The 27832-nt window shown below is 41.2% G+C and overlaps 2 protein-coding genes across 3 annotated transcripts in view; one reads left to right on the top strand and one right to left on the bottom strand.

Annotated features, from left to right (window-relative positions):
• Positions 1-27832, bottom strand: part of LOC116320990 (nuclear factor 7, brain-like) — a 1074516-nt gene that overhangs the window by 390508 nt on the left and 656176 nt on the right. The window lies entirely within an intron of this gene.
• Positions 5539-25248, top strand: LOC116314140 (scavenger receptor cysteine-rich type 1 protein M130-like). The gene is made up of 8 exons (XM_039608789.1): positions 5539-5596; positions 6731-6763; positions 6862-7155; positions 11019-11342; positions 11420-11698; positions 22902-23225; positions 23303-23602; positions 24974-25248. The coding sequence occupies exons 1-8, from the start codon at positions 5560-5562 to the stop codon at positions 25009-25011; spliced, it is 1629 nt and encodes a 542-aa protein (XP_039464723.1). The 5' UTR covers positions 5539-5559; the 3' UTR covers positions 25012-25248.

The raw sequence follows: 27832 nt of genomic DNA, 5'->3' as shown, positions 1-27832 counted from the left end.
GGCGCACGGCTGGAGCTTACCTTGAGGCCCAGACCGCTGAGAGAGAACAGCTCCGACGCCAGTGTCGGACGCGTCCACCTCAACGATGAACTGTTTGGTGGTGTCGGGGTGGAGCAGAATGGGTGCCGTAGTAAACAGTTCTTTTAACTTAGTGAACGCCGTGTGGGCCTCCGGAGGCCAGGTGAAGGGTAACTTAGAAGAAGTGAGGCGAGTGAGAGGCGCGGCGACTTGACTATAGTTTCGGATAAAACGTCGGTAGAAGTTTGCGAACCCAAGAAAGCGTTGAAGCTCCTTCCGCGAATCCGGGGCTGGCCACTCCAGAACTGCTGTAATCTTGGCTGGGTCCGTCTTCACCTGTCCCCCTGCTAAGATATAGCCCAGAAAGGAAACCGATGAGGCATGGAACTCGCATTTCTCAGCTTTGACAAATAGTCTGTTCTCTAGTAACCGTTGCAGGACGCTCCGGACATGAACGCGATGCTCCTCCATGGTCCTGGAAAAAATGAGGATGTCATCCAAGTATATAAAAACAAACACGTTCAGGAAGTCTCGAAGCACATCGTTCACCAGAGTTTGAAAAACCGCAGGGGCATTCGTTAAGCCGAATGGCATAACTAAATACTCAAAGTGGCCCAGTGGTGTGTTAAAAGCGGTCTTCCACTCGTCCCCCTCCCTTATCCGGACCAGATGGTATGCGTTACGTAGATCTAGTTTTGTGAAAACGGTGGCTTCCTGGAGAGATACAAAAACAGAGTTAATCAGCGGAAGAGGGTATTTGTTCTTTACCGTGATGTCATTTAAACCCCGGTAATCTATGCATGGCCGCAATGAACCGTCCTTTTTCCCCACAAAGAAGAAGCCTGCAGCTACTGGGGAAGAAGAGGGTCGAATAATACCGGCCGCGAGTGATTTTTGGATATAGTCCTCCATAGACTCCCTCTCGGGGCGAGACAGGTTGTATAACCTGCTGGAGGGGAGCGGGGCTCCAGGTAACAGGTCAATGGCGCAGTCATAGGGGCGGTGAGGGGGCAGAGAGCAAGCCTTGTCTTTGTTAAACACTTCCTGTAGGTCATGGTACTCGGGTGGGATAGAAGAAAGGTCAGGTGCTTGTGAAACAGGTGGGGTCAGGTTAGCAGGTGGAGCGGGAACCGCTGATCCCAGGCAATTAGCTAGGCAGAACAAACTCCAACTGGCGATCTTGCTCCCTGCCCAATCTATGTGGGGATTATGTCTCTGCAGCCACGGGAAACCTAACACGAGTGGGGTGTCGGGAGACGGGAAGGTAAGGAATGACAGCGACTCGTTATGATTCCCGGAAGTGACTAATTTCACAGGTGCAGTCTGATGGGTGATATAAGCAAACACTTGTTTATTCAGAGCTGTCGCAGGAAGGGGAGGTTCCAACTGAGTGAGTGGTAATTCCAGCTCCTTAGCCAGCTTCTCATCAATAAGATTCTGCTCCGCCCCAGAATCCACTAATGCGCTGCATGTAACAGTCCTTTTGGTGGTTACTATGGAAACGGACAAAACTAATCGGGGTCTAATGGCATTTAATGTGCTGCCCACCCGTATCCCCGAACCTACCGGTGAGCTGGTCCGTTTGGGCGGACCGGGCAGCTGGCGATGCGGTGTCCCGGCTTCCCACAGTATAAGCAGTCCCCGGCCCGAAAACGGCGTTCCCTCTCCTCTGGCGAGAGCCGAGAGCGCCCGATCTGCATCGGCTCCGGCGGAGGAGGTGACGGTGAGCGAGCGCACGCGGCTGGAGAACGAAATGGGGACAGGGGTTGTGACACACGAAGCTCAGGGTGCAACACGGGTCTCGGTGGCTTGGGCCGCCGTTCGGCCTCTCTCTCCCGCAGACGCTTATCTATTCTACGGGCGAGCGACACCAGATCCTCGAATGATTCAGCTGCCTCGTGAAACGCGAGCTGATCTTTCATCTGATCGTTCAGGGAACGTAGAAAAATTCCCCTTAGGGCCGAATCGGGCCAGCCGACAGCGGCTGCCACGGTGCGAAATTCCACTAAATACTCCGCGACACTACGCCGGCCCTGGCGGAGCGCCAGTAGCTTCTGGGCGGCATCATCCTCGGAAACCGGCGGAGAAAAAGTTGCTTTAAATTCTCCGAGGAAGTCATCGAAGTCGCAACTCTGTAACGGGTTGGTAGATAAATAGGCTTCAGCCCACGCCAACGCTCTTCCCCTCAGCAGTCCCACAAAGTGGGAAATCTTGGCCGCGTCTGTGGGGAAGGAGAGTGGCGAGCGGCTGAAGAAAAGGGTGCACTGAAAAAGGAACCCCCCACACAGGTCCAATTCGCCGTGGAAGGGTTCCGGTGGCGGAGACGTAACACAACGGTATGCCGGGTCGGGTTGTTTAGCGCGCAGCTCTCCCTGTGTCGCGTTAAGCTCTTCATATTGATCCCGAAGCGACTGGAGTAACTGATCGTGTCGGCCGAGCATGGCACCCTGCTTATTAATAGCCGAACGTATTGGGTCCGCTGGATCCATTCTGGCCAGTCCGTACTGTCAGGCGCCACAGCGCGCGTGCACAAAAAGGATCCAGGCGCAGACCCAGCGGTAACAGAAAAGACACTTTATTATACTAACGAAAGGCGACCCGGGGGAAACTTAGAGAGCAAAACGAGGAACTAATAACCCGGGGAAACAATGACACAAGGAAGCCGGAATCGGGACCGCGGGAGGCTGCAACAGAAAGGGGAGAGGATTACTAGGAAGCCGGGAAGCGGAAAACACATTAAGACTGCGTTAGAGTAGTGGGCTTACGATAGAGCGAGACCGTGGGAGCTCGGAAGGGAGGTGCGGCAGCCCGTGAGCAGGGAGTCCGTGGAGATGGTGAAAGGGCCAGATGATGCACTGGGTGAGCCAGTTGAGCAGGAGGACAGGCAGGTGGCAGACGCCGAACGCCGGATTGAAACCACTGTGAGGTGATTACGGACTGGCGTGGAGCATCCGTCAGCGCCGGGTAAAGAAGCTCTGCAGGTAATCACCGCGATGGAGAGCAGGTGTGTCGGTGATGGCCCAGTCCGGGGGTGTGGCTACCCAAGCAGCACGCATTCCACAGACCCAGGACCACGGACTATGACAAATGTAAGTTATAACATGTACAGTCAATTAAAAAACAAACCAATCTGTAAGGGTAAAAATATAAGAAATAAAAAAGGTGCGCTAAGCGGGTTGCATAAGTGCTCACAGCTTGAAACTAATACTTTGTTCACACAGTTTTTGATTTAATTACAGCATTCAGTCTTCTTGGGTTGTGGTCTAACAGCACAGCACACCTTGACATGGCAATATTTGCCCACTCTTCCTTGCAAAACAGTCTAAATCTATCAGATCACAAAGGCATCTCTTCTGCATGGCGTGCTTTTTAAGAAATATTCTCTCCCCTAAAAGATTTGTTTTGTAATAGAAGTTAATAAGTTACAGCTAACATTAAAGGTGGTAAAAGCTTTGAATGATTTTTAACATTACAAAAACCAGGAATTTTGAAGGGGTATGTAACCTTATTGTATTCAGTTTTTTTTGTTTTTAAGAATTAATAGTATTCTGTTTGTAATAAACAAGCCTTTTATAACCTTTGACCCCTCGCATATAGCTTCATCAGCAGATTTGTGAATCGATCAATATGTGGTCTTTTCCCCCCTCCCAGTGTAAATATCAACAGTACACCGAGTTCTTTTGATTCCTCAGAGGCATCCGATGGAAGACAAAACACAGCTCCATTTAACACTTTATTACTTCTAGAAGGGAGATGCGTCCTGCATGACACGCTGCCACAGATCTCAAAAAGGTGGTGCACCCCTGACAGTTTTATTACAGAAGCTCTCTTATTCTAGTCTAAACAAGTGTCTCAGTAACTTTCCACTAGAGATGGTCCCTCTTATCTACATTTTCCCAGGCAAACATGAGTGAGAGTCTGCAGCTTTCTACTCCCCAAGGACACATGGTCTCATGCCTTTATTTTTCAGGGCTGTGTCCACTTAATACTAAAGTATCTGACTTTATAACACTTATTAATAAAAAAAAGCATAGCATTATTAAGGTACTGCAAATTATTTAATCCCAACACCAGTCAGATCAGCCCAGATATGCAGCTTCTGGCCTGCAGTCTAGTCACAGCAGCAGACTCCTGTATTCAGAGACAAACTGGGAGTGAACTGTATGGGCTCAAAATCTGGTCATAAATATTTTGTACTTGTAAATCAGGATTTGTATGTGTAAAAAGAATTTGTGTGTGTAAAAAACATTTGTGTGTGGACTTAGCCAAAAAAAACCCCTGCAAGTTACAAGTACGAATTTTGACCCTATTTTTCTTCCTTTCATCTGATTGGTCAATGTCATGTCAATCACAAATGTTACAATCCAATCAGAGAACAGATGTGTTTGGCTGTCGGAGGGGCACTTTTTTGAACTGCAGGTCTTTGAAGGGAATAAATGCCCTTTTACATGCCAACCCAGCGTTTTCCTTCATCACCACGAAGGAAAACAGTCTGTGGTCGTCCAAGTTTGGTGATTTTTGTGTCACAGGTCTACGTGCTTAATACAGGGACTTCCACAGCCTTTTCAACAGCGTTGCGGACCGCGGGGGGGGGGCAGGGTTTTGGAAATGACAGTGTTCACTACAAAGCTTTCTTCGTTATGAATTAGCATACATTTTTATTGAACATTTGAAGAACTAGCAAAATAAACAGAAACTCTTGTAGAGGACATAAAGTCAGAGATAGAAACGACAAGGAGCAGGTGCATCTAGTACAGGTAGAGCTGCTGCAAAAACCCACAGAGCTCAGCAGCCAGCGCAACAAATTCTGGATCCTTTGCTTTTAGTTAGCAGTTAGCATTAGCAGCACATCCTGCGTCCGATGTGAAAGGACCTTTATGCTGCGCACTGTGACTCACAGCAATGGTCCCGGGTCAGCCCTGACTTTGTGTTAAACTAATCCTAAAGTAATAATGGTATTTCTAACCACTGACATACCACAACTTTATCCTTTCAACAGCTGCTGAAAGTTAGTGGACCTAGCTGCTATCGGATATTTATATAGAGATCCTCCAGCTTCAAACTGTATTACCCTTCAAGGACTTGCAGTTCAAAAAAGCGCCCCTCCGACAGCCAAACCCATCTGTTCTCTGATTGGATTGTTACATTTGTGATTGACATGACATTGACCAATCAGATGACAGGAAGAAAAATAGGGTCAAAATTCGTACTTGTAACTTGCAGGGTTTTTTTTTTTGGCTAAGTCCACACACAAATCCTTTTACACATACAAATCCTGATTTACAAGTACAAAATATTTATGACCACATTTTGAGCCCATAGAACTGGTCTGAGAGTGGACACCAGTATAAAAACTGTCTGATCCACTGCTCACACTGGAAACATGGCTGACAGGAAAAGGTCAATGTGTCCCCAAGAGTCTGTGAAATGACACCGATTAATCGAAACCAGACAGAGAGGCGTGAAGCTCCGCCTCCTCCTGTGTCAGGTATAAAAGTAAAGTACATGTGATGATCAGAGCAGAGAGCCGTCGACATCGACATGAATCCCCTGCTGCTGCTGATGCTGTGGAGCTCAGGTAGGACACTAACATCACCACGACACACACATGCATCATATAAAAGGATCAGTGAAAGAAAAAACTGCACTGTGACACTTCAACAGCTTCAATTTAGAATCGTTCAGACGTCAAAAAACAAAAGTCAGTTTTTAATCTGTTTACAGACACTTTGACCTGCAGCCTCACATGCTTTAAAACTTTATTAACTATTCTACTGCAATCATTTAAGAGCCACAGTTGTCATCTTTCTGCAGAATTACTTTAGTTTGTGGGTTTATTTAACAGGAACCAATAAGAATACGACCCCAAGCTGACACAGCAGCGGTTTAAGTGATTTGAAAGAACAATAAAATACCAATGAAAGTGCAACTGCAGTACCAAACCCTACAAACAGTTCACCACATCTAGTAATAACATTAGCATGCATTCCACAGTCTTTAAACTAGAAGAGTCTGTGCCTTGGAAATGGTTAAACTGGTCATCGTATTCCTGTTTTGTCTTTCTGGTGTATTTTAAAATCCTGAAGCTGCTTCACTGACATTCCTGAGTTACGTTTACCTGCTGCTGTCATTCAACATTTAGAGTTTCAAACAGGGAGGTTTCCTGATCTGATCCAAGAAATCCTCCCTGATTGATGCACTGTCGCTGCAGAATGACACTTTACCTGGTGGCCTGCTGCACATAACTTATCAGGGGCTGAGAACATTCTGCTTTGATGCCACTGTGCAAACACCGAGGCGATCAATAACTGTTTGAGTCACTGATTGTCTCACTACTAAATATCTATTCAAAAAAGTCCCTAAAAAAGACTTTACAGACTGCTACTACTAGTTATGTTTTTTTTTCTTCTTTAGTCCCATGTGCTTTCATTTAACCGTACTTAATCAGAGTCCCATTAAGCTTTCTCTTCATACTATCTATTCAACAGAGGTTTCTTCCTTTCAAGAGGGAGTTTTTCATCCCCACTGTCATCATGTGCTTGTTCATAGGGAATCGTATGATTTAGATTCTTTTTTTTTTTTGATATTATTGTACTTTTCCAAGAGGTTTTGAGACAAAGTTAAGAGGCTTTGAGATTTGCAGATGAGGCAGGTGACGCAGCCAAGAGAAAAAAAACACAAAATGATGGTTCTTCTCTCATTTTCTCCTCAGGACTCCAGGCTGAAGTAAAACACAATTCAACAGGTAAACAGAAAAATAAAAAATAGTACCAAAATCAAACTCACTAGAAAATTTCACGAGGAATTTCCCCTCTTTACTGAAACTCTCTGCTTTCTATTCAGAGTTTGTGAGGTTGGTGGGAGGAGCCAGTCGCTGTGCAGGCACACTGGAGCTGAAGCATCAGGGAGAATGGAGACGAGCTACTAGTGGAGATGTAGTGGACTACTTTGAAATGAAGGAAGCAGATGCTTTCTGTCAAGACCTGAACTGTGGCTCTGCTGTTTCTTTACGAAAGAGACAGGTGTCATCCCAATCTTTGTGGCTAGTCATAGTTGGATGTCGACCTTTTGATTATGATTCGCGAAGATGTGTAATGTCATGGAACGCTTCTTCAGTTCTGGAGCTCACCTGTTCAGGTAAGCCAGACTGGTGATATTAGACGATGTCACCAGTCTGTGACATCATCTAATGATTGATAGAGGTTGGTGAAGCAAACAGCAAAGGTTCTGTTTGATAACTACTCCTGTTTCTACATCCTAGCTTGACTTAACTCTTTAGTTTCTTTTCATATTTGTGCATTATTATTTTGAGTTTTTATGTATTTTTGCTTCTTTCTGTTCTGCTTTCTATTGTTTTTAACTTACTTTCTGTACAGCACGTTGGTCCTGTGGTATTTTAAAGTGCTTTATAAATAAAATTGGATTTTCATCATGTAATTAGAACTGTGAGTAAGAAGCATGCTCACTTCATACATGTCCTTAAATATACTCCACAGCGCTTCTTGCAGACAATAACACAACCTGGTAAAAAAAAAAATAGTTGAAAAGCTACAGTTGTTGTTTGTCTGTGCATGTTAATTCATTTCATTTCATTCCTTTATTTATTCCACACATGGTTCAACAGTTTTTCTTTTCCTACATACATAACCTCCTTCCCTTAATATGACACTGCACCCATGGGTGGAAAGGAGCAGGAAGAAGAATAAATTCTTGTTAGCACCTGCCCCCTATCTGCAATCCAAATATTATTACAAGAGGGCACCAATAACCCCCAAAAAACCCTCTAACATGCAACTTTTTGTAACACTGCAAAACTAAACAACAAATCAAAATAATCAGCAATATACAGCATTAAATGGCAATGAGAATTTTTTTTTCTTTTTTTTTCTTCCACGTTTAGCCCAAATTACTTTCATGTTCTTCATATTGATTTATCCTTTTAAATATGTAACACATTTTAAAACGGTGCATGTTTGTACAACTCTTAAGATTATCTTCGAGAGAATTCCATATTCTTATGCCTTTGACTGTCGGACACATTTGCCTTTGTGTGGTCTTAGCAAACTTATGCTTAAAGTCAAACTTCCTCCTACTGTCCCCACTTCCTGAACACAATACAAACAAGCTTTGTAACTTAAGAGGTAATGTATTATTTTTTGCCTTGCACATGAATAATAATGTCTGTAATTTCACTAAGTCTTCAAATTTCAACAATTTCGATTTTATAAACAATTTATTTGTATGTTCTCTATATTTAACATTATGAACCATTCGTACCACTTTCTTCTGTAACAAATATAGAGGATGTATATAAGTCGCATATGTATTCCCCCACACTTCAGCACAATAACTGAGATAGGGGAAAATTAATGAGAAATATAAAATATGCATTGCCTTATAATCTAGTATATCTCTGACATTACCCAGAATATAAATATTTTTAACCATCTTTTTTCTAACATGTTCAATATGAGATTTCCATTTTAATTTATCATCCAATACTACCCCCCAAAAACGGAGTTCAGTAACTCTCTCAATCGGAACTCCATCAATGGACAGAATTACTTCATCCTCTTTTACCCAATTTCCAAAAATCATAAATTTCGTTTTTGTCAAGTTCAAAGATAATTTGTTTACATCAAACCATTTTTTAAGTTTTTCCATTTCAGAAACCATTGATTCAGCCAATTCTTTCAATTTATCCCCAGCACAATAAAAATTTGTATCATCTGCAAACAAAACGAAATTTAACATTTTGGACACATCGCAAATATCATTTATATATAAATTAAAAAGTTTTGGTCCCAAAACAGACCCTTGAGGAACCCCACATTCAATTTTCAGTCTTTCAGAGGAATTGCCTAAATAATGCACATACTGGGTCCTATTTTCTAAATAACTACTTAACCAATTTAATGCAATTCCTCTCACCCCATAAGTATTAAGCTTAGAAATCAAAATAGAATGTTGCAGCGTATCAAAAGCTTTTTTTAAGTCAATAAATACTCCTATTGTATATTTATTATTATCTGTTGCACATGAAATATCGTCAGTAGTAGTCATCCGTGCTAATGCCGTTGATCTATTTTTCCGAAATCCATATTGATTTTGACTTAGTGATGTTTTTCAATAAAGCTCTCAAGTCTTTCCACAAACAGTTTTTCCAGTACTTTAGAAAACTGTGACAGAAGTGACACTGGCCTATAATTATTAAAACTATGTTTATCTCCCTTTTTATACAAAGGTATCACTTTTGCCACTTTCATTCTGTCAGGAAATACGCCAGTGTGGAATGAAAGATTGAAAAGATAACAAAGAGGAGTAATTATACAGTCCAATGTCTTTTTAACTATAACCATATCTAAACCATCGCAATCAGTAGATGTCTTATTTTTAGTCTTGTTTAAAATTGCTACAATTTCTTTTTCAGTGATATCAGCTAAAAATATAGACTTAACTACTCTGCTTTCACCTTTCCAATCATCCTTTTGTTCCAACTTATCATGTTTTCTAATTAGATTCGCCAAATTAGGGCCAATATTTACAAAAAAGGAATTGAATTCATTTACCACTTCATTCATGTCCTTTATAATCTTATTTTCCTTATAAAAATACTTAGGCAAATCTAAGGAAACATTCTTATTACCTAATAGTTCTCTGAAAATATTCCTAATCTCTGGCTCTCTTCCACAGCGTGTCTTTGGCCCTGTCTTCCTCCCTTCACCTCCACCTGGTTGCAGCAGATGGCTGCACCTCCCTGAGTTAAACTGAATTTAAATTCATATCATGCATAAAATTATGGCTGACTTTGCTCTGAGCACTACAGACAACTATTATCCTCCGAGCTCCATCTATTGCTAACCTTTCGTGCTTTAGTGATGGCCTTTCCTGCCCAATGATTTTTTTTCTCTAATTAGCTGCTTGTGTATTTAAATTCCCTTCAATTTAGTTTCAGTTATTTAGCGCCAAATACCTCAAGGCACTTTATATTGTAGGTAAAGACCTTACAATAATACAGAGAAAATGCAAAAAATCTGACAATCAACTATGAGCAAGTGCTTGGTGAGAGAGGGAAAGAGAAACTCCCTGTTAACAAGAAGAACCTCTGATAGAACAGTAGTATCTCATAATTATGTCTTGATGCATGCTTAACCATCCAGGTATGTTAATCTCAATTGCCTTCATCAGTCTCATCCGTCAGCTGAGATTGAAGTCAGTTTGATGAGTGACAAAATTTCTTCCACTGAAAGTGCTACGTCTAAGTGTTGAACTCCATGCCTGGAGGGCCGGTGTCCTGCAGGTTTTAGATGTGTGCTTGATCCAACACTGCTGATTGAAATGGCTAAATCACCTCCTCAACATGTCTTGAAGTTCTCCAGGAGCTTGGTAATGAACTAATCATTTGATTCAGGTCTGTTGACCCAGGGTCATATCTAAAACCTGCAGGACACTGGCCCTCGAGGCCTGGAGTTCGATACCTCTGGTCTAGATGAACAGAATGAACCTTTTGGGGTGTCTCATAATTAAATGCAGATGGGGTGTAAAACACATGGTGAGTAAAAAGGCCACAAGTATGCCCTAGTCTGGATGCAAGTGGTCTTTTGGAGAGTTCTGATAATATAAGGGCCTTAAGACAGGAAAGGCCAGTCATTTACTTAGTTAGCTTTCAGTGTCTCTTCACTACTTTCTGCTCTCCTCATATCTCTGTGTTTCCCTGTCAAGTTTCCATCTTTTGTTCAGATTGGGTAACCTGCTGTATTCTGCTGCTCCTAGTGTCATTAACGCTCAGTGAATGTCTTGGAGTTTGTCTGCATTTGATGACATATATGAGTATGAACTGTGTGTGTCAGTAACATGTGTGTGTTCTGATGTTAATGATGAAATGATGTTGGAGTTGTGCTGAGTAGACTTTGAATCAGTGAAAAGTTGTTTGCTGACCTCTTCTTCTCGTGTCTGCTGTCTCTGATCTCTGTCTGTTGGATCTTCTCTGATCTCTTCAGACTCTGTGAGGCTGCTGAATGGGCCCAGTCTGTGTTCAGGCAGACTGGAGGTCAACTACAACCCATCTGACCAGTCCAAGCAGAGCTGGACCTCCGTGTGTGAAGCTGATTTTGACCAGCAGGATGCAGAGGTGGTTTGTAGGGAGCTTGGCTGCGGGCCTCCCTCAGCCCTCCAGGGGGCGCTCTATGGAGACGTGGGGGCTCCAGTGTGGAGCAAAGAGTTCCAGTGTGAAGGCCATGAGTCTACTCTCCTGGACTGTAGGAGCTCAAGCTCTACTAGAAACAGCTGCTCACCAGGAAAAGCTGTTGGACTCACCTGCTCAGGTAGAAGAGCAGCTGCAGCTTCGATTTGCTTCAAACTCAGTTCATTTTTTATTTATGACTCTCTGCTTTCTGTTCAGAGCCTATCAGGTTAGTGGGAGGAGCCAGTCGCTGTGCAGGTACACTGGAAGCGAAAATAGGAGAGTGGAGACCAGTGGGGGGATATGATTGGGCCCTGAGGGAAGCAGCTGTTGCCTGTAAACAGCTGGACTGTGGCTCTGCTCTTGCTATAGAACATAGGAAGTCCTCAGACAGACCTGTGTGGAGGATACAAACTGACTTTGTTCGGAGTGGATTTCCTCTGAGGGAGCATGTAATATCAGTAAACTCTTCCTCCACTGTGGATCTCACATGCTCAGGTAACCACGTCACTTCATCATTTGTTACATAAGGAGGTGTGTAGAGTAGACAGTGTGTTTTTCATCATGCTGACTTATGAGAGTTAACTTTTTATTGTCATTGCACAGTTTTACCTACTACAATAGTACAATGAAAACGGGTCCCATGTTGGCACTACACACAGCACAACAGGACAACAACACAGTAACTTAACGTAATAATTAAAAAGACATTGGACTAAGTGCATAATAAATAGAATTAGTATATGTTTTATTGCACATTATTATTATTATTATCCTGTATGTCCAATGATTTTTTTACCCTCTGAAGTGCCTTTTTTGTGCCATGGTGCTGCTGGAGAACCACACACAGATACAGTATGTCAGCACACTTTCAATGGAGCAGCTGTAGAAGACGATCAGCAGCTCCTTCCTCAGGTCCTCTTTTCTTCTCTGACATGGAAATTGTTTCCTTTCAACATTCACAAAGGATCTTCCATTTCCATAAATGTGCCTGGAGGTGATGAAGAAAAAGGTGTATCCGATGTGGAAGTCTTTTAGAAAGTGCTGTGATAAATACCTGCACATATGAGCACAGACTGTGTGCAGGTGATGGAGTTTGTTGACACCATGCTTACTTTGAAATTAGTGTTTAAGGACCAAAAGATATTATTAGAACCTAGTTACACAGTGAGCTCTAATATAATGCAGAGGTCTATAGAATGATGTTTATGTCACAACAAATGTGCAAGCAAATAATCACAGGCACAACAAACTTCTTTGTACGTAAATTCAACAACTCGTGTGCGCAGAACTCTGCTGCACACAAAGAAGCCATCGTTAACACCTAATTGTCTCCTTTGAATGTTCTGGTACAGTTTTACACTTTAGTGAGTAGCTGTCTCCACTTGGAGAGAAACCCTTCTTGTGAGTGTAAAGATATTGTTAACTGTCTGGAGGCAGAGCCCAAATCATGATGGGGTCCTAACTAATGGACCCTTTGGGTTACTGTGTTAAACTCAGTTACACAGTGTCAGAAACGCTCATTTAGACTGTATTTGGTAACAATTAAAGTTTGCTGAAATAATTATTAACAGTTATTGTTTGTAGTGCAGGAGTGAAAATACTGACAACAGTCCCTGGAGTATTTACAATCCAGGGATATTAATTAAAATATTTCGAACCAAAAGATTCTAAGGCAACTTCTGAAGCTCTGCAATTCTGTTCTATTATTCTGTTGGACAGTATCACATAGTTTCTATGACGTAATAAGTAAAAAATGAAAAACTGAGAATCAGGAAAGGAAGTGTGGATCCAAATCTGGCAATTAGAACTTAATTGCCAAAATACAGACATTAAAACCTGCCAACAAAACGTTGCTCAGTCTGCAGCCAACACATGAAACTGCACATACATGACTGGAAGGAAGTGCTTCAAAACATACCCTAGAATTCAACAATCTTTAAGATTTTTTTCCAGACATTTATACATCAGTCCATGCACTAGTGCACAGGAGAAATAACAGCTGTAGATGAAGTTGCAAAAATGGGCAAAATGCACTTTCAGAAAGTTAAGAAACGTCTCTACTAGGGATGGGTATCGTTTAGGTTTTATCCGATACCGGTGCCAAATCGGTACTTTTGAAACGGTGCCGGTGCTTAAACGGTGCTCGAACCAGTGCTTAAAGAATGGAGAACACAAACTTCGTCCAAAAACCTCTCATGTTTTTATTTTTAGCGGTCTCTTTTTTTCTGCAAAATGATAAGAACCGTAACAACATATAAACATCATCTGTGCAAAGATTTATGTTTTTAAAGTGAAACAGTGAAAAATTACAGTGCTGTCAATACATGAATATCCAGACGTTGTACAAAAATGTCCAATTCTGGCACACAATTGGACACCATGCCAGTTGATTTTTTTTAGGTATTTAAGAGCAGACATTAATTAATTTTATTAACATGCCTAAAAATGTTTGGTTTTTTTTATGCGTTTTTGAAGAATTAACCACACATTTACATGGTAATGGGCCTTTTCTACCATGGAGCGCTTAATTGGCCTCTGGCCCTTTAAACTCTGAGGGGCTGTAACTTTGGTTTCTTTTGGTCAATTTGCATGATTGACACCTCTTTTTAATTGTTTGAGCCAATAGAGTCACAGTAACGATGCCACGTTCACGTTACTTCAACCAATCAGACGTTCAAAGGCCAAAACCCACGTGTGTCCAAATTTACTGCATGTGACGTCTGTCCAGTCACGTGTCTATAGGTGGGTCTAAAATGGAGGTTGTAGATGGAAAACGACTCTGATGCGGCTAGGTAGGCGTGGTAACTGCTGATAATCACATGGCTACCGGTGTTCCAGATCAACTGGCGTTTAGATCAACTGGCGTTGGTCGAACAGATGTGTGGCAGTCTTGCGTTTCAGGAGCTGCTACCGACAAAACAGCAAAAAAAACGCCAAATGTGTCATCTGTGACACTTGTGAGGTTATCTCAAACACACTCCGTCAGTCTTGATGCTGTTGAACAACAAAATGTTTAAAAATGTCGCGAGTTTACCTGGTGATAGCCTATGCTCGACACGATCGCGAAAACAGCAAACAATTAACACCACGCCGGTGTTGTTCACAGGACAGCGAGAATAAATGATCGGGAGACTCTTGCCGTCGTTATCGTTCCCCTCGCACGTTTTATTTCTCCGGTTTCAGCGTTTTATGCTCAAAACTAAAGCGTGCAGTTTACTTTGTGTGCACTAACATGGACTCGAATCAACCAGCGCCACCTCTGGCCGAGTGCCACAGCCTACAGCCAGATCAACTTGTGACACACATCTGCACCACGTTTGAATTCGTTTCATGCACAATACATGTGTACTTTTCAATTGTGTGTTTGTGCGTCATGCAAATAAACCTTTGAAATGAATGAAATTATATCATGTATTTATTATTGGCCTACATTTGTACAAAATGCCAAATTATATACACAAAGTCATAGAAATCACCACTCCAATTGGCCATCATGATTTTAATATTCTCTTTTTCCATAACAATGAAATACGCCTTGGACAAATATGACACATCAATAGTTCAGTACTGTTGTCACATCACATCCTGTAAGCATCTTCTGTCTGTGTCTTTTCTCTGGAAATGAATATTTCCAGCCAATATAGGCAATCCATCAACATGGCTGGAGAGTTGGTTGTTATATACAGTCTGTATAAGTATGGTTAATCTAATGAACATTTGTAAGGTGATGCCAGTTATGGTGAATTTACAGCAGTTACACAGTGATTAGTAACAAACAGAGCCAGTGAGAGTGAGTGGATTTAAGAAAGTCAGTGACTCAGGTGTGTCGATTGGTTTGTCATCTGTTTGTGAGACTGGAGGAGACGTAGAAATCTTTTGTTTTAAATCTTAGTTAGGAAGATTCCTGTTTTAAAACGAGAACATTTTGTGAGAAATGCAAGAAGTACATCTGCAGAAAGCACACAGTTACATTCTGTCCATCATGTGGACAAAATTGAAAATGTTGAACATTGAAAACTGAGAACATTGGGCAAGTTCAAAAGAAATGTGCTTGTAAGAACGAAAAACCTTTAATAATTGTTCCTAAAAATAGTTATGGAAAGTCTAACTGTTGTATGTCTGTGTTCTACATGTTTATCTAATGGAAAATAAAGTTGCTATTGTTTTATTGCAGTTTCTTGACAGTTCTGAGTGGATTTACATTTACCTGCAACAAAATCAATGTCATTTTTCTGTTTTTCAACATACTATAAGGTTTAATTTCCAAAACGTGCATATGATCTTCAATTTTTAGCAGATCCAATATCACATAGCTGCTATGTCATAGCAGCTGGAGCAGTCTCAAATAGAGGTATGTCCACTGCTGCCACCTGTGGCCAAGTACCATAGCCTACCTACTACTAGATTAACTTGTGACACATCTGCACCTGCTGCTATGATCACATTGAGTAGAGGCTGAGTGGCTGCACTTACCCCTGGTACATCCAAATCTACCCACAAACATGTTGAAAGATGCAATCCCAACAATGTGCATTGTCAACACTAAAAACAATCAGTAAGCAAAGACAACAGGGATCAATTTTTTCTGTTTATTTATCACCCACAACATTTGTAGTCGCCTTCTGCACAGGGCAAGTCCACACACACTGTGTGGTACCACTTTCCGCAGAAGGTGCATTAAATCTGCAAGATTGAATGAGATTGTCAGAGTCATTGTCTGACTGTTTATTACTAATCACCTGCTGTACATTCACAGTAACTGCCATCTCCTTACAAATGTTCATTAGATTAACCACACTTATACAGACTATATACAACAACCAACTCTCCAGCCATGTTGATGGATTGCCTATATTGGCTGGAGATATTCATTTCCAGAGAAAAGACACAGACAGAAGATGCTTACAGGATGTGATGTCACAACAGTACTGAACTATTGATGTGTCATATTTGTCCAAGGCGTATTTCATTGTTATGGAAAAAGAGAATATTAAAATCATGATGGCCAATTGGAGTGGTGATTTCTATGACTTTGTGTATATAATTTGGCATTTTGTACAAATGTAGGCCAATAATAAATACATGATATAATTTCATTCATTTCAAAGGTTTATTTGCATGACGCACAAACACACAATTGAAAAGTACACATGTATTGTGCATGAAACGAATTCAAACGTGGTGCAGATGTGTGTCACAAGTTGATCTGGCTGTAGGCTGTGGCACTCGGCCAGAGGTGGCGCTGGTTGATTCGAGTCCATGTTAGTGCACACAAAGTAAACTGCACGCTTTAGTTTTGAGCATAAAACGCTGAAACCGGAGACATAAAACGTGCGAGGGGAACGATAACGACGGCAAGAGTCTCCCGATCATTTATTCTCGCTGTCCTGTGAACAACACCGGCGTGGTGTTAATTGTTTGCTGTTTTCGCGATCGTGTCGAGCATGAGGCTATCACCAGGTAAACTCGCGACATTTTTAAACATTTTGTTGTTCAACAGCATCAAGACTGACGGAGTGTGTTTGAGATAACCTCACAAGTGTCACAGATGACACATTTGGCGGTTTTTTTTGCTGTTTTGTCGGTAGCAGCTCCTGAAACGCAAGACTGCCACACATCTGTTCGACCAACGCCAGTTGATCTAAACGCCAGTTGATCTGGAACACCGGCTACCGACGAAAATAACGGCGGAAATCTGGACGGTAAGCCAATTTCTGTCTTAGCGCATTTGCGCCGCTGTGTGTTTTTGTGGTCTTCTTTTGCGGCTAATTCAGTGAATTTTGGTCAGAGTGTGGTGAAACTTGGTGTTTGGAATTGGTGATAGCTCTGGAAGATAACCAGCCTGTCTTTAACCGGTTACATGAAGTCTGGAGAATTTCTGGTTCGCCTTGTGCGCATTTACATAACTGCTCGTTTAATCATGGCTTGTTTTCGTTGAGTTTGGTGGTTGTAGAAATGGTTTATATGACATTTTAGCTGAGATTCAGAGGTTTCTGTCGATACCACACATGTCTGGACTTATATTTCTCACCCCGTGTTATAACCGTTTAAACGTGATCTCCTCCTTTTTGCTCGTGGTACCAGAGGCGTGGGGCTTAAAGCACTTGTTGCAGGCTGCTGAGTTTGCATCTTTTGCCGTGAAGTACAGCCAGACTTTTGACCGCTTCGCCTTGGGCATTTTTAATCTGTAGCTCTGCTCTAAAAGACCGTACATATCTGGGCCCGCCTACTATCCTTGTAAAGGTAAAATGATTGGCTAGAATCCAAAGTGTACGACATCTCAAGAAAAAAAAAAAGCACCGAAATGTGCGCTGCTTTTCGGTCTGGTTACTACCGTTTATGTCAGAACCGGTGCCATGATGGCACCAGATACCGGTGCCCATCCCTAGTCCCTACCCTCACCTATGATCACGAGCTGTGGGTAGTGACCAAAAGAACGAGATTGCAGATACAAGCAGAAATGAGCTTCGTTCAGAAGGGTGGCTGGCCTCTCTGTTAGAGATAGGGTGAGAAGTTCGACCATTGTGGCTTCTGGTTCATGAACAGAGCAACCTGCTGTTTTAAGCAACAGAATTGTTTAGCATCCATCTAAAAATGTAAAACATAAAATTATAATTTTGGCAACTTTGTAATATTGATTTACCAGCTGTGATAATCAGAGGTGGGACCAAGTCATTGTTTTGCAAGTCTCAAGTAAGTCTCAAGTCTTTATCCTCAAGTCAGAGTCAAGTCTCAAGTAAAGTCAAGCAAGTCCGAGTCAAGTCGTAAGTCAAGACAGACAACTTTCAAGTCAAGTCCCAAGTCCGAAACTTTGAATTTCAAGTCCTTTCAAGTCTTTTTTTTAAAAACAATGTTGCAGTTATATGTTAGGTGTAAATAATAGACCATGTGTTCTTTTTTAAAAATCTGTATTAATCTCATCACCTGATGAAACAAGTAACTTACAAAATATGCACAAACTAATTCTGAAATTGCACCTTGCACAGCTCAATTAAACTTTGCTGCAAGAATAGTCTTCCTCTAAATTACAAATTCACAGAATAAACATTCAGCGAAAAATGCAAAAGCAGAACTTCCTGTTGAAACAAAAACTGCTGAGGATTTCCTTATGTACAAAATAATATATATATATATATATATATATATATATATATATATATATATATATATATATATATATATATATATGAACAATGAACAAGAATGTGCACTTTAAGTTATTTCAGTTAACTATTAACTATTCTGCATTGCATTTGCAAAAGACCAAATTGGCCAAAAGTCTGTCAGTCATTTGTGCACGATGAGGCCGTGAGAATGATGCCACCATAGCTGAAAACTCGCTCCACAGGAGCACTACATGCAGGTACTGCCAAAACTCTGGTGGCCACATGAAACAGAGAAGGAAGAGTCTGCATGTTCATTGCCCAGAACAAGAGGGCGCTCTGTCCATCAGCAATATCCAGGTAGTGACTTAGCTGTAGAGCTGGACTCTTCCCCACATCCTTCTTCTGCCTCTTACAGTAAGCAGCAAAGAGTCCTCCATCTTCAGAGTCCTCTTGATGTTCCTCACCAGGAGTCACAGGTTGCTCTGACTTTGCAGGATCTGCCGCATCTTGCAGGATCAGATCTGGCAAAACAAATTAACAACAGCAAAAGAGCCTTTATTACAATTTTAGACAAAAAAAAAAAAAAAAAATACAGAAAAAATATAAACTATATTCAATCTTTACCTTTAACTTTTTGTGTCACCTCTGCCTTTATGTCACAACTGCCCAACACATGGTGTTCCACCCACAACAGAGAAAATGCTGGATCCAAAGCAGCTGCTTTAAGGTACACTGGATCTGAAAAGGGGCAGTGATCCCATCTTCTGCTCTAGCCATTCGCACACTGATAAAGATTCCAAGAAATCTTTTGTTCAAAGATGCTTGGAGGCTCCTGACCAGACCATTCAGGAAACGGACTTGAGGCTTCAGTTTCTCAAGGTGGTGATTGAGGGACAGCACAGATGGAACAACAGCACTAATCGTGACTATTTTCTCACCTTGTGTCAAATCTGTTGCTTCTCCAAAAGGCTTCAATATGTCCACCATCTCCTTCAACAGGTTCCACTCTCGTGTTGTGAATAATAACTCCTTGTGCCCAGCCATTTCAAGAACAGCACAGAGTTTTAGATGTTCACATTGGAGAACTGCCTTCACTTGTCTCAGTGTTGAATTCCATCTTGTGATTACAGCAGCAGGGATCCCTTTCTGTTCACCAAATTCAGCTTCAAACACATCTTTGAATGTTGTGCTTGTGTGCAGTAGAGAGCTGAGCTTAGATAACTTTGAAAATGAAGGAGATGCCACTTTGGTCTCTGACAAACCATCTTTCACCACCAGCTGAAGTGTGTGCGCAAAACACTGCAGGCGCTGTGTCTTTGCCATAGCAGCACCTACTGTTTCCTGATCTTCCAAGGTTAAGTCGTGCCAGAGCTCTGGGTCGTCAAGATGATCACCATCATCATCATCATGTTCCTCACCTTGCTCAGTGGGGAAGCACACAGTGAATGCTTTCCGCATATTGGCAGCATTGTCACTAATAATATAGTCTAGTTTATCTTTGATGTTGTATTCGTCACATATAGCTTCAAATTTCTCACAGATTCTTTCACCAGTGTGTAATCCTTTGAAGCGGTCAAAGGCCAGCAGTTTGGATTTTAGCTGCATCCTCTCTGTCTCTCTCTGTATCCAGTGCACAGTGATACCAAGGAAACCCCTCATCCTTCGGTCTGACCAAATGTCCACAGTGACTGAAACATGATCAGTCTCGCTCAACTGAGTTTTTAACATTGAACGTTTCTCAGCAGCGAGGTTCTCTGTTTTTGATATAATTGTTCTGCGACATACCGGGCTGTATTTTCTGTCAACTACCATCAGAAAGTGCCGAAAATTCTTGTTTTCCACAATAGAAAGGGGCAGGTTGCAACCAATAATCAAGTCACTTAATAATGCATTCGTGATAGCTTTCTGCTGTGGATGAGTCATGCTGTACTGTCCGCACAAGTGTCCATAAACTGTGATATGGAAGGCTGTTGAGGTTCATTTGTGATCCTCTTTTTCATCTGGTATTCTTCAAATCTGATAGAGGTAAGCATATTAGACTCATGTCAGAAATTCCATTACAGCCATTCATGAATTGCATTTGACTTTAAGTTGATCCTAATAATCCTAAATAACTGTTAACACTTAAACCCTCATAGTTTTCAGACAATAAAAATATAAATGAAAATATATAAACAATATTTATTAAAACACTTTTCTCAAAACTCTGCATACAGTTCTAATAAGCAATGTTTAGCATCCCTGTTAAGAACAACTGACCTTTGCAAATAAACAACAGCTAATAACATAAGTATTTTATTTGATGTATTGACATAAATGACAGAAGAAAAAGGCCATATATAGCAGGACTACTCAATTACACACTAAGGTGTGCCAGATTTTCTAACCAAAATTTTTTTTCCCTGGCTCAGACATGCAAAAGTTAAACACGACCATATGTTACCGGCACCAAACCTAGGGGAATCTAGACCGGCAGCAAGCGGCACACAGGCTAGAGAGCACTGCGTAGCCAAATATGAGCAAACTGTTGATTAATAGAGAGGACACCAAAGTTAGCATCTTGCTCAGGCCGGAGCTCATTTATTTCTGAGCTGCGCGTGCACAGAGCCTATAGCTAGAGTCTCTCTGGTAGTTCCACGGCAATGCAAGAGCACCATCCACTGGCATAATGAAATATAACCATGGTCTGGCAACACATAACAATGTCAAAATAATTCACAATAATAAACAAAAAATAAGGGGGTAATTGGTTTTCTTACAAAAATAAACATGTAGCTCTACGGGGTTAATGATGGGGAGGAGACGGACAGAAACTCTCTTCCCTGAGTACAGCTACAGAACCCACTTTCTGAAACGGACCCTGCTCACCATTCACCGACAATTGTGAGCTAACAAGTTGCATGTTATTCTTGGATGCGCTTGCAGGACCGGATTTAAAATAGCATGACAAACATATCATACCTGTTAAAGCCAAACAGTATCATCAACGTAGCCCGGAGAACATTTGCTAATAAGATGAAGTTAGCTAAGCCGCTATCTCATCGTACCAAAAAAAGGCAGCACCTACCGTTCTTTATGCAACTTCAAATGTCGGACAAAGTTGGAAGTTGTTCCATCTCCGTCTGTAATTCTTTTCTTGCATGTTTTGCATGTTGCATTTCGTTTTTTTTCGACTACTTCGTAGTTTGTGTAGCCGAAAGAAATTACTTTTGGGAGCATTTTTGGCTCGAGCGTTTTTTTGTTTTTGTTTTTTTTAAATCTGGTTCATTTGATTGGCTGTGCTACAGCTCACGCTCACGTACATACGGAGTGTGGTAAGAATGAATGAATGAATGAATAAAGTGAATTAATGGTCCGTACTTTTTTATATAATATGTATGTTAAATTTTAGATTTGGGTAAAATATCAAGTCTTTTCAAGTAAACAGGTTCAAGTCCAATTCAAGTCCCAAGTCACTGGTGTAAAAGTCCAAGTCAAGTCACAAGTCTTACAACCTTTTTTCAAGTCAAGTCTAAAGTCATAAAATTAATGACTCGAGTCTGACTCGAGTCCAAGTCATGTGACTCGAGTCCACACCTCTGGTGATAATTATGATGTCTACATGTTTAATCTTGATCTTTTGCTAAATTTACTACTATTAACTCCTCTGATAACACTTAATGTGATTTATTAACAGTAATGGATGAACAAAGCAGGCCCAGTGGGTTGATTTGGTGGAACATAATACATTTTAATAACATTAAGGCTAACATTAGCATTAGCATCATGAAATGAAAAATCAAAAAATTGTTTGAGCACTTTTTTTTTTTAAAAGAGTAAACATTTAACTCAATGTTGTCAAATCAAAAATGGTTGTTCAGTAAGTCCTCTAACACTATTAGATGTCACAGAAGTATAACTACCTACCATCAACAGCACTCAAAATAAGTTGGGGTTTTTTTTTTTATTCTTACTGTTTACATTCACAGTGCCATTTTCAGCATTTTCAGCAAGTATCAGATTCAAAATAAGAATTTGTTTCCTGCGTGAAATGAATAAATGTGATAAATATGAAACATTATAATATTAGATTATTATAACATTTTAATATGTGGCGTAATTTGATCACAAAGGTTTTGATTACAAACGTTTTTACAGTTTTCTCTTTATCTTGCAGTCAACACACACACACACACACACACACACACACACACACACACACACACACATTTTTATACATCTCTGGCCCCCCCTACCTGGTTACGCTTTAGGTTTCTTCCACTTTAGGTGAACTGAGTTGGCGTCATGAAAAGCACCGAAAGACTTGAGTCAAGTAAAAGACCTGTTTGATGGTATCTATTAGCTGGAATTTTTCTTCAGTCATTAGGTTCTTCTTCATATTTGTGCGCATTTGTCACAGTTCAGTTGTATAATTTGCTGCTTCTAAAGCTGATTTTCTGTTGTCTTTGTGCATGTTTGGTTTGAATTTACTGGACGAACTCTGATTTTCACACTTTGAAAGTTTGAATCAGTGAAAAGTTGTTTGCTGACCTCTTCTTCTCGTGTCTGCTGTCTCTGATCTCTGTCTGTTGGATCTTCTCTGATCTCTTCAGACTCTGTGAGGCTGCTGAATGGGACCAGTCTGTGTTCAGGCAGACTGGAGGTCAACTACAACCAGTCTAACCAGTCCAAGCAGAGCTGGACCTCCGTGTGTGAGGCTGATTTTGACCAACAGGATGCAGAGGTGGTCTGTAGGGAGCTTGGCTGCGGGCCTCCCTCAGCCCTCCAGGGGGCGCTCTATGGAGATGTGGGGGCTCCAGTGTGGAGCAAAGAGTTCCAGTGTGAAGGCCATGAGTCTACTCTCCTGGACTGTAGGAGCTCAAGCTCTACTAGAAACAGCTGCTCACCAGGCAAAGCTGTTGGACTCACCTGCTCAGGTAGAAGAGCAGCTGCAGCTTCGATTTGCTTCAAACTCACTTCATTTTTTACTGATGACTCTCTGCTTTCTGTTCAGAGCCTATCAGGTTAGTGGGAGGAGCCAGTCACTGTGCAGGTACACTGGAAATGAAACTGGGAGAGTGGAGACCAGTGCATACAATGGCCAGGACCCTGAAGGAACCAGCTGTTTTTTGCAAACATCTGGACTGTGGCTCAGATGTTTCTGTAAAAAAGAGAGAGTCCTCAAACACACCTGTGTGGATTCACAGACTTTTCTGTGAACCTTCTTATTTTTCTATGATGGGGTGTTTACAGTCACCAACCATCATCAGTGAATCATTTACTCCTGGTTCAGTCCTGGAGCTCACCTGCTCAGGTAAGCCAATCTGTGACTTCATCAACTGTATAGCTAGAGGTGGGTGGAGCAGACAGACTTGAGTTCAGCAAATGTGCTTTATGATAAAAGCTTCTGTTTTTGCATCTTAGCTGGATTTTATTGTTACTCTTTAGTTTCTCCTTCATATTATTTTCACAGATCAAATGAATGCTGTTTTTCTTCTGAAGCTCTGTCTGTTGTCTGAATGTGTTTTAGTGTGAACTGAAGTCAGCTAATTGTGATTCGTGTGATACAATCAGCTGATTTCTGATCTTTTTCTTTTTAGCTAGTAAGGAGCTGTAAGGAGCTCGATTCATACAGAGCCTTTAAATACACGTCACATTACTGGGACTCATTTAGCTCCCAGCACTACAGACAGCTATTATTCTACGAGCTCCACCTGTCTTTATACTCTCCTGCCTTAGTGATGGCCTTCCCTTCTCAATGTTTTCTTCTCTGATTAGCTCCTTGTGTACTTAAGGCCAGCTGTTTCATTAGTTAGCTTCCAGTTTCTGTTCACCACCTGCTGCTCTCCTCTTTTCTCTGTTTTCCTGTTCTTAGTGTGAGTTTCCTTTTCTGGATTTCCATCTTTTGTTCAGACTGAGTAACCTGCTGTATTCTGCTGCTCCAAGTGTCATTAAAACTCACCGAATGTCTTAGAGTTGTTGATTTGCCGCTGTATGAATAAAATTCTATTGAATCTGATTAAATCGGACAGATGAGTATTTAAGACCCTTATTGTAATTGAGTACTTTTACTTTTACATGTACTTCTAAGTAAGAAGTAAGAATCACTGTGATCCATGATGTCCTTTAAGTCCAGACCTCAAGTTGACTGAAATGTTGTGGTGGCTTAAAGAAACACACAAACCTCAGCAAACTCAAACAATTCTGTAAAGAACAGTTCGCCAAAATTCCTACATAACGATCTGAGAGTCTGATAAACTCATTAGCACTACCTTTTCTGCCTGCTCACTTCTATCCTCTTCTTCTATATTGCTGTGCCTTCTTTCCCCCTCACCACCATGGGAAGCAGAGCTTTCAGCTGCTCTGCTCCCAGGCTGTGGAACTCTCTAACCCCAGATATAAGAAACATTGGTTCTCTCCCGCAGTTTAAACCTCATCTCAAAACCCATCTGTTCATATCTGCATATTCACTGTAAACCCACTTTTTGTTAATTTTATCTTGTGCTTTGTTTTATTGTTCTTCATTTTGTCATTGTTCTATTATGTTTTTTCTCCTATTGTAAAGTGTCCTTGGGTGTCTTGAAAGGCGCTTTATAAATACATTTCATTATTATTATTATTATTATTATTGTTTTTGTTGTTGTTGTTGCTAAAGATGGACCTCTGTGCTGTCATGTCTCTCTAGGAAAACAGGGGGCAGGTGCAGGGCAGATGGGAGAATAGCGGCCTGGTGGACTTTAACCTCTGTGTTGGTGCTGCCGAAGGACGGGTGGCTGAAGAAGATGGATCTCAGGGAGAAGGAGAGGAAGTCCAATGAGCTCATCTCACAGTCAGACACATTTTCAGCTGACAAATGAGGAACCATCAGTTCAGATTTGACTTTTTTCCCTTTAAACAGCCTTCAACTGTAATGATTCTGCAGTTTTCTTGCTGACAGCATTAAAATACTAAAACTATCAATGTGTCTGTGAGTCTGTCAAGTTTGTCTAATCTCTCTGCTCACTGTTTCCTACTAGACAAATCAAATATGAGCACAGATGATGAATTTCCTCTAAATAATCCAGTGGTGCACTCTGCTATTTTTGTTGTGGTCATAATTTAATGTAGACTTTATTTGAAGGATATTTATTAAAGAAATTTAGCAGGAGCAAAGCTAAAGCAAATGGTAATAACAATCACAGAATAATAATGAAATAACATCAGTTATACTTCTCTAATTAACCTACTCCGAGCTAATGCTTTTCATATCTTTGGGAGGAAAGAGGTTGGCGAGGAGACGGGCCTGAAGATGTGTTTATCTCAGTGTTTCATGTTAAAGAAAATAATCCAGGAGGAAAGCAATGGATCGTTTCTGAAAAATTTAACATGCCAACATTTGATGAACAGTGAAAAATCCAATTGAAATAGTGTCCAATACGAGGACATCAAGTCTGTATTAAAAGTCAAACCCTTTAAAATGGACCATACCAATTTAAATCAGGTATGGATTGGGACACTTATGATCCCATTCATGGTTCTTATGGGTCTGAAACAGTCTAAGCAGAAACAGGACATAAACAGTGTTTTGGTATCCATCCTGACCTCTTACAGCAGTAAATTTTTAATTTTCTTTACCTTTTGTTTAAGTCAGCAGAGATTGTTGTCAGAATGAAACAAGAATTATGGATCCCAATAAACTGTAAACAGTGTCTAAAGTGTTGAAAGACAGAGATATAAAAGACTAAAGTCTATGAAGAAAACTTCAAGGAGACCTAAAAAATTGTGCATGGACCTCTAAATAAAAGAATTTCTGTCAAACTACAACCGTTACTACAACCAGGTTATTGGTTTCACTTTACACTCTGAAATATTTAATGATTTAAAGGATGAGACAGCTCAGCACAGCATGTTATTAACTTCACACATGAAGTCCAGTCAGTCTTCAGTTTTGCAGTCACCGTCCACATCCTGCTTCTTCAGCTGGTCCAGTTAGTGAATGTGGAGGTTGTGTTGTCAGACCAGAAGGCCCAGGGATCCCTGTAGAGACCAATCCACACATACTGAACCCCTGATCCATTCAAAGTGAGCGTGATGTTGGATTTCTCCTCTTTGCTTCTTATACTGGTCAGGTCTGTGTGGTATGTCCTGCAGTACGACTGAGCCGCTGACCAGGAGCGGCTCTCCATCACTAAGATGTAACTTGAACTGCTGGCTGTGAAATATTGAAAAGAGATTTTTTCTTTTAAATAGGTAAATTATGACTCACATAAAACTGTAATAACAGTGGTAACAAATGTTTTTCCTACCATTGTAACACAGGAAAGGGTAAGAATCTCCACAGGGTCTATCATTCATCTGTGTTTGTCCCTGAAGAGCCACACAGTATTCCTTTGCTTTTACAGTCTGGTTGGCCGTTAGCCCAGATCAAAAATTCATGTTTACTGCCAACATAAAAAAGTTTTTCCTCCATAATAATGGATTGGATTTATATAGAGCTTTTCAAGGCACCCAAAGCGCTTTACAATGCCACTATTCATTCACTCTCACATTCACACACTGGTGGAGGCAAGCCATGGACCACTTCCAGCTGTAACAATCATTATAGAGCCCTGTCCAAGCCCAGTCAATGTTTTGTGCCATTGTCACAAGCAGTTGGCTGATGTCGCTGTTGTAGATGGTGACCAAGTCAGTGAAGTGTTCTCTGCAGTAACTCTGAGCTTCGGTCCAGTTCATCAGCTGGTTCACAAAGTGGTATTCTCTGGAGTGGGGAGGAAGAGTGGAAAGTCCTCCTGAGAAAAATGAGACAAAGTCTTTTTATTTGTGAAACTGGCTTGTAGATGAATCAATAACAAATGCAAACCTACATGTAGCAGTCCCCCGGAAGAAATAGAGGAAGAAATAGAGAGAGCCTCGACGGGCGCAGTAATTTTTACTTTGAGATTCATTCAGAATCTAACAGTGCTGAGGTGCGCCAATGCACCGTGAAAACTAAACAGAAACACAAAATACATTTTCTTAGATGCTTATTACAAATATGAACTCAAATAAAGCAGAAAATACAACAAAATATCAACTAAGCAATCAAATACAACTTAAAACATGTACCTCGCTCTGCATTCCAGGGGCTGCAGATTGTTAATTTCGGTATCACGCTGCTTCACGCTTCATCCAGAGCTGCCTACTGGCAAATCTGCGCCACAAAACCGGTCTGACCTGGAAGTGAAGCTTGCCACTAACTAAGCGACAGAGCCCTCTACTGGACACTACGCGTAGCTGTTCAGGCTTAGATCAAGAAACAAAACTGGACCTTTACACTACAAAAATAAAAATTAAAACAATCTGAGTAGTCATACTGTATAAATTCAAAGAGTGGTGGGAACTAAACTACGTATTTTACTTTTACTTCCTGCATTTTCAGTGAATTTTGGTGAGAGAGGGACAAAACCTGCAGCTTCAGAATCCATGAGATGTTGGCTTTCATCACCCAACGGCGTATCCACGTACGTGGCGTTGGTTGATAAGGGCACGTACGCAAACGCTCTGTGTTTTTATCTTTTTGCAGAAT

This window comes from Oreochromis aureus, linkage group 3, assembly GCF_013358895.1.
Source record: "Oreochromis aureus strain Israel breed Guangdong linkage group 3, ZZ_aureus, whole genome shotgun sequence".
NCBI classification, from domain to species: Eukaryota; Metazoa; Chordata; class Actinopteri; order Cichliformes; family Cichlidae; genus Oreochromis; species Oreochromis aureus.
Note: the sequence above shows the minus strand (reverse complement) of the source record. Positions and strands in the feature narration are given on the sequence as shown.

Bases quoted from the DNA above. Each gene is read 5' to 3' on its own strand.
- LOC116314140 (XM_039608789.1), top strand. From the start codon at position 5,560: ATGAATCCCCTGCTGCTGCTGATGCTGTGGAGCTCAG. The intron at 7,156-11,018 runs GTAAGCCAGACT...TGATCTCTTCAG, and splicing joins TCTGGAGCTCACCTGTTCAG to ACTCTGTGAGGCTGCTGAAT. The intron at 23,603-24,973 runs GTAAGCCAATCT...ATGTCTCTCTAG, and splicing joins CCTGGAGCTCACCTGCTCAG to GAAAACAGGGGGCAGGTGCA.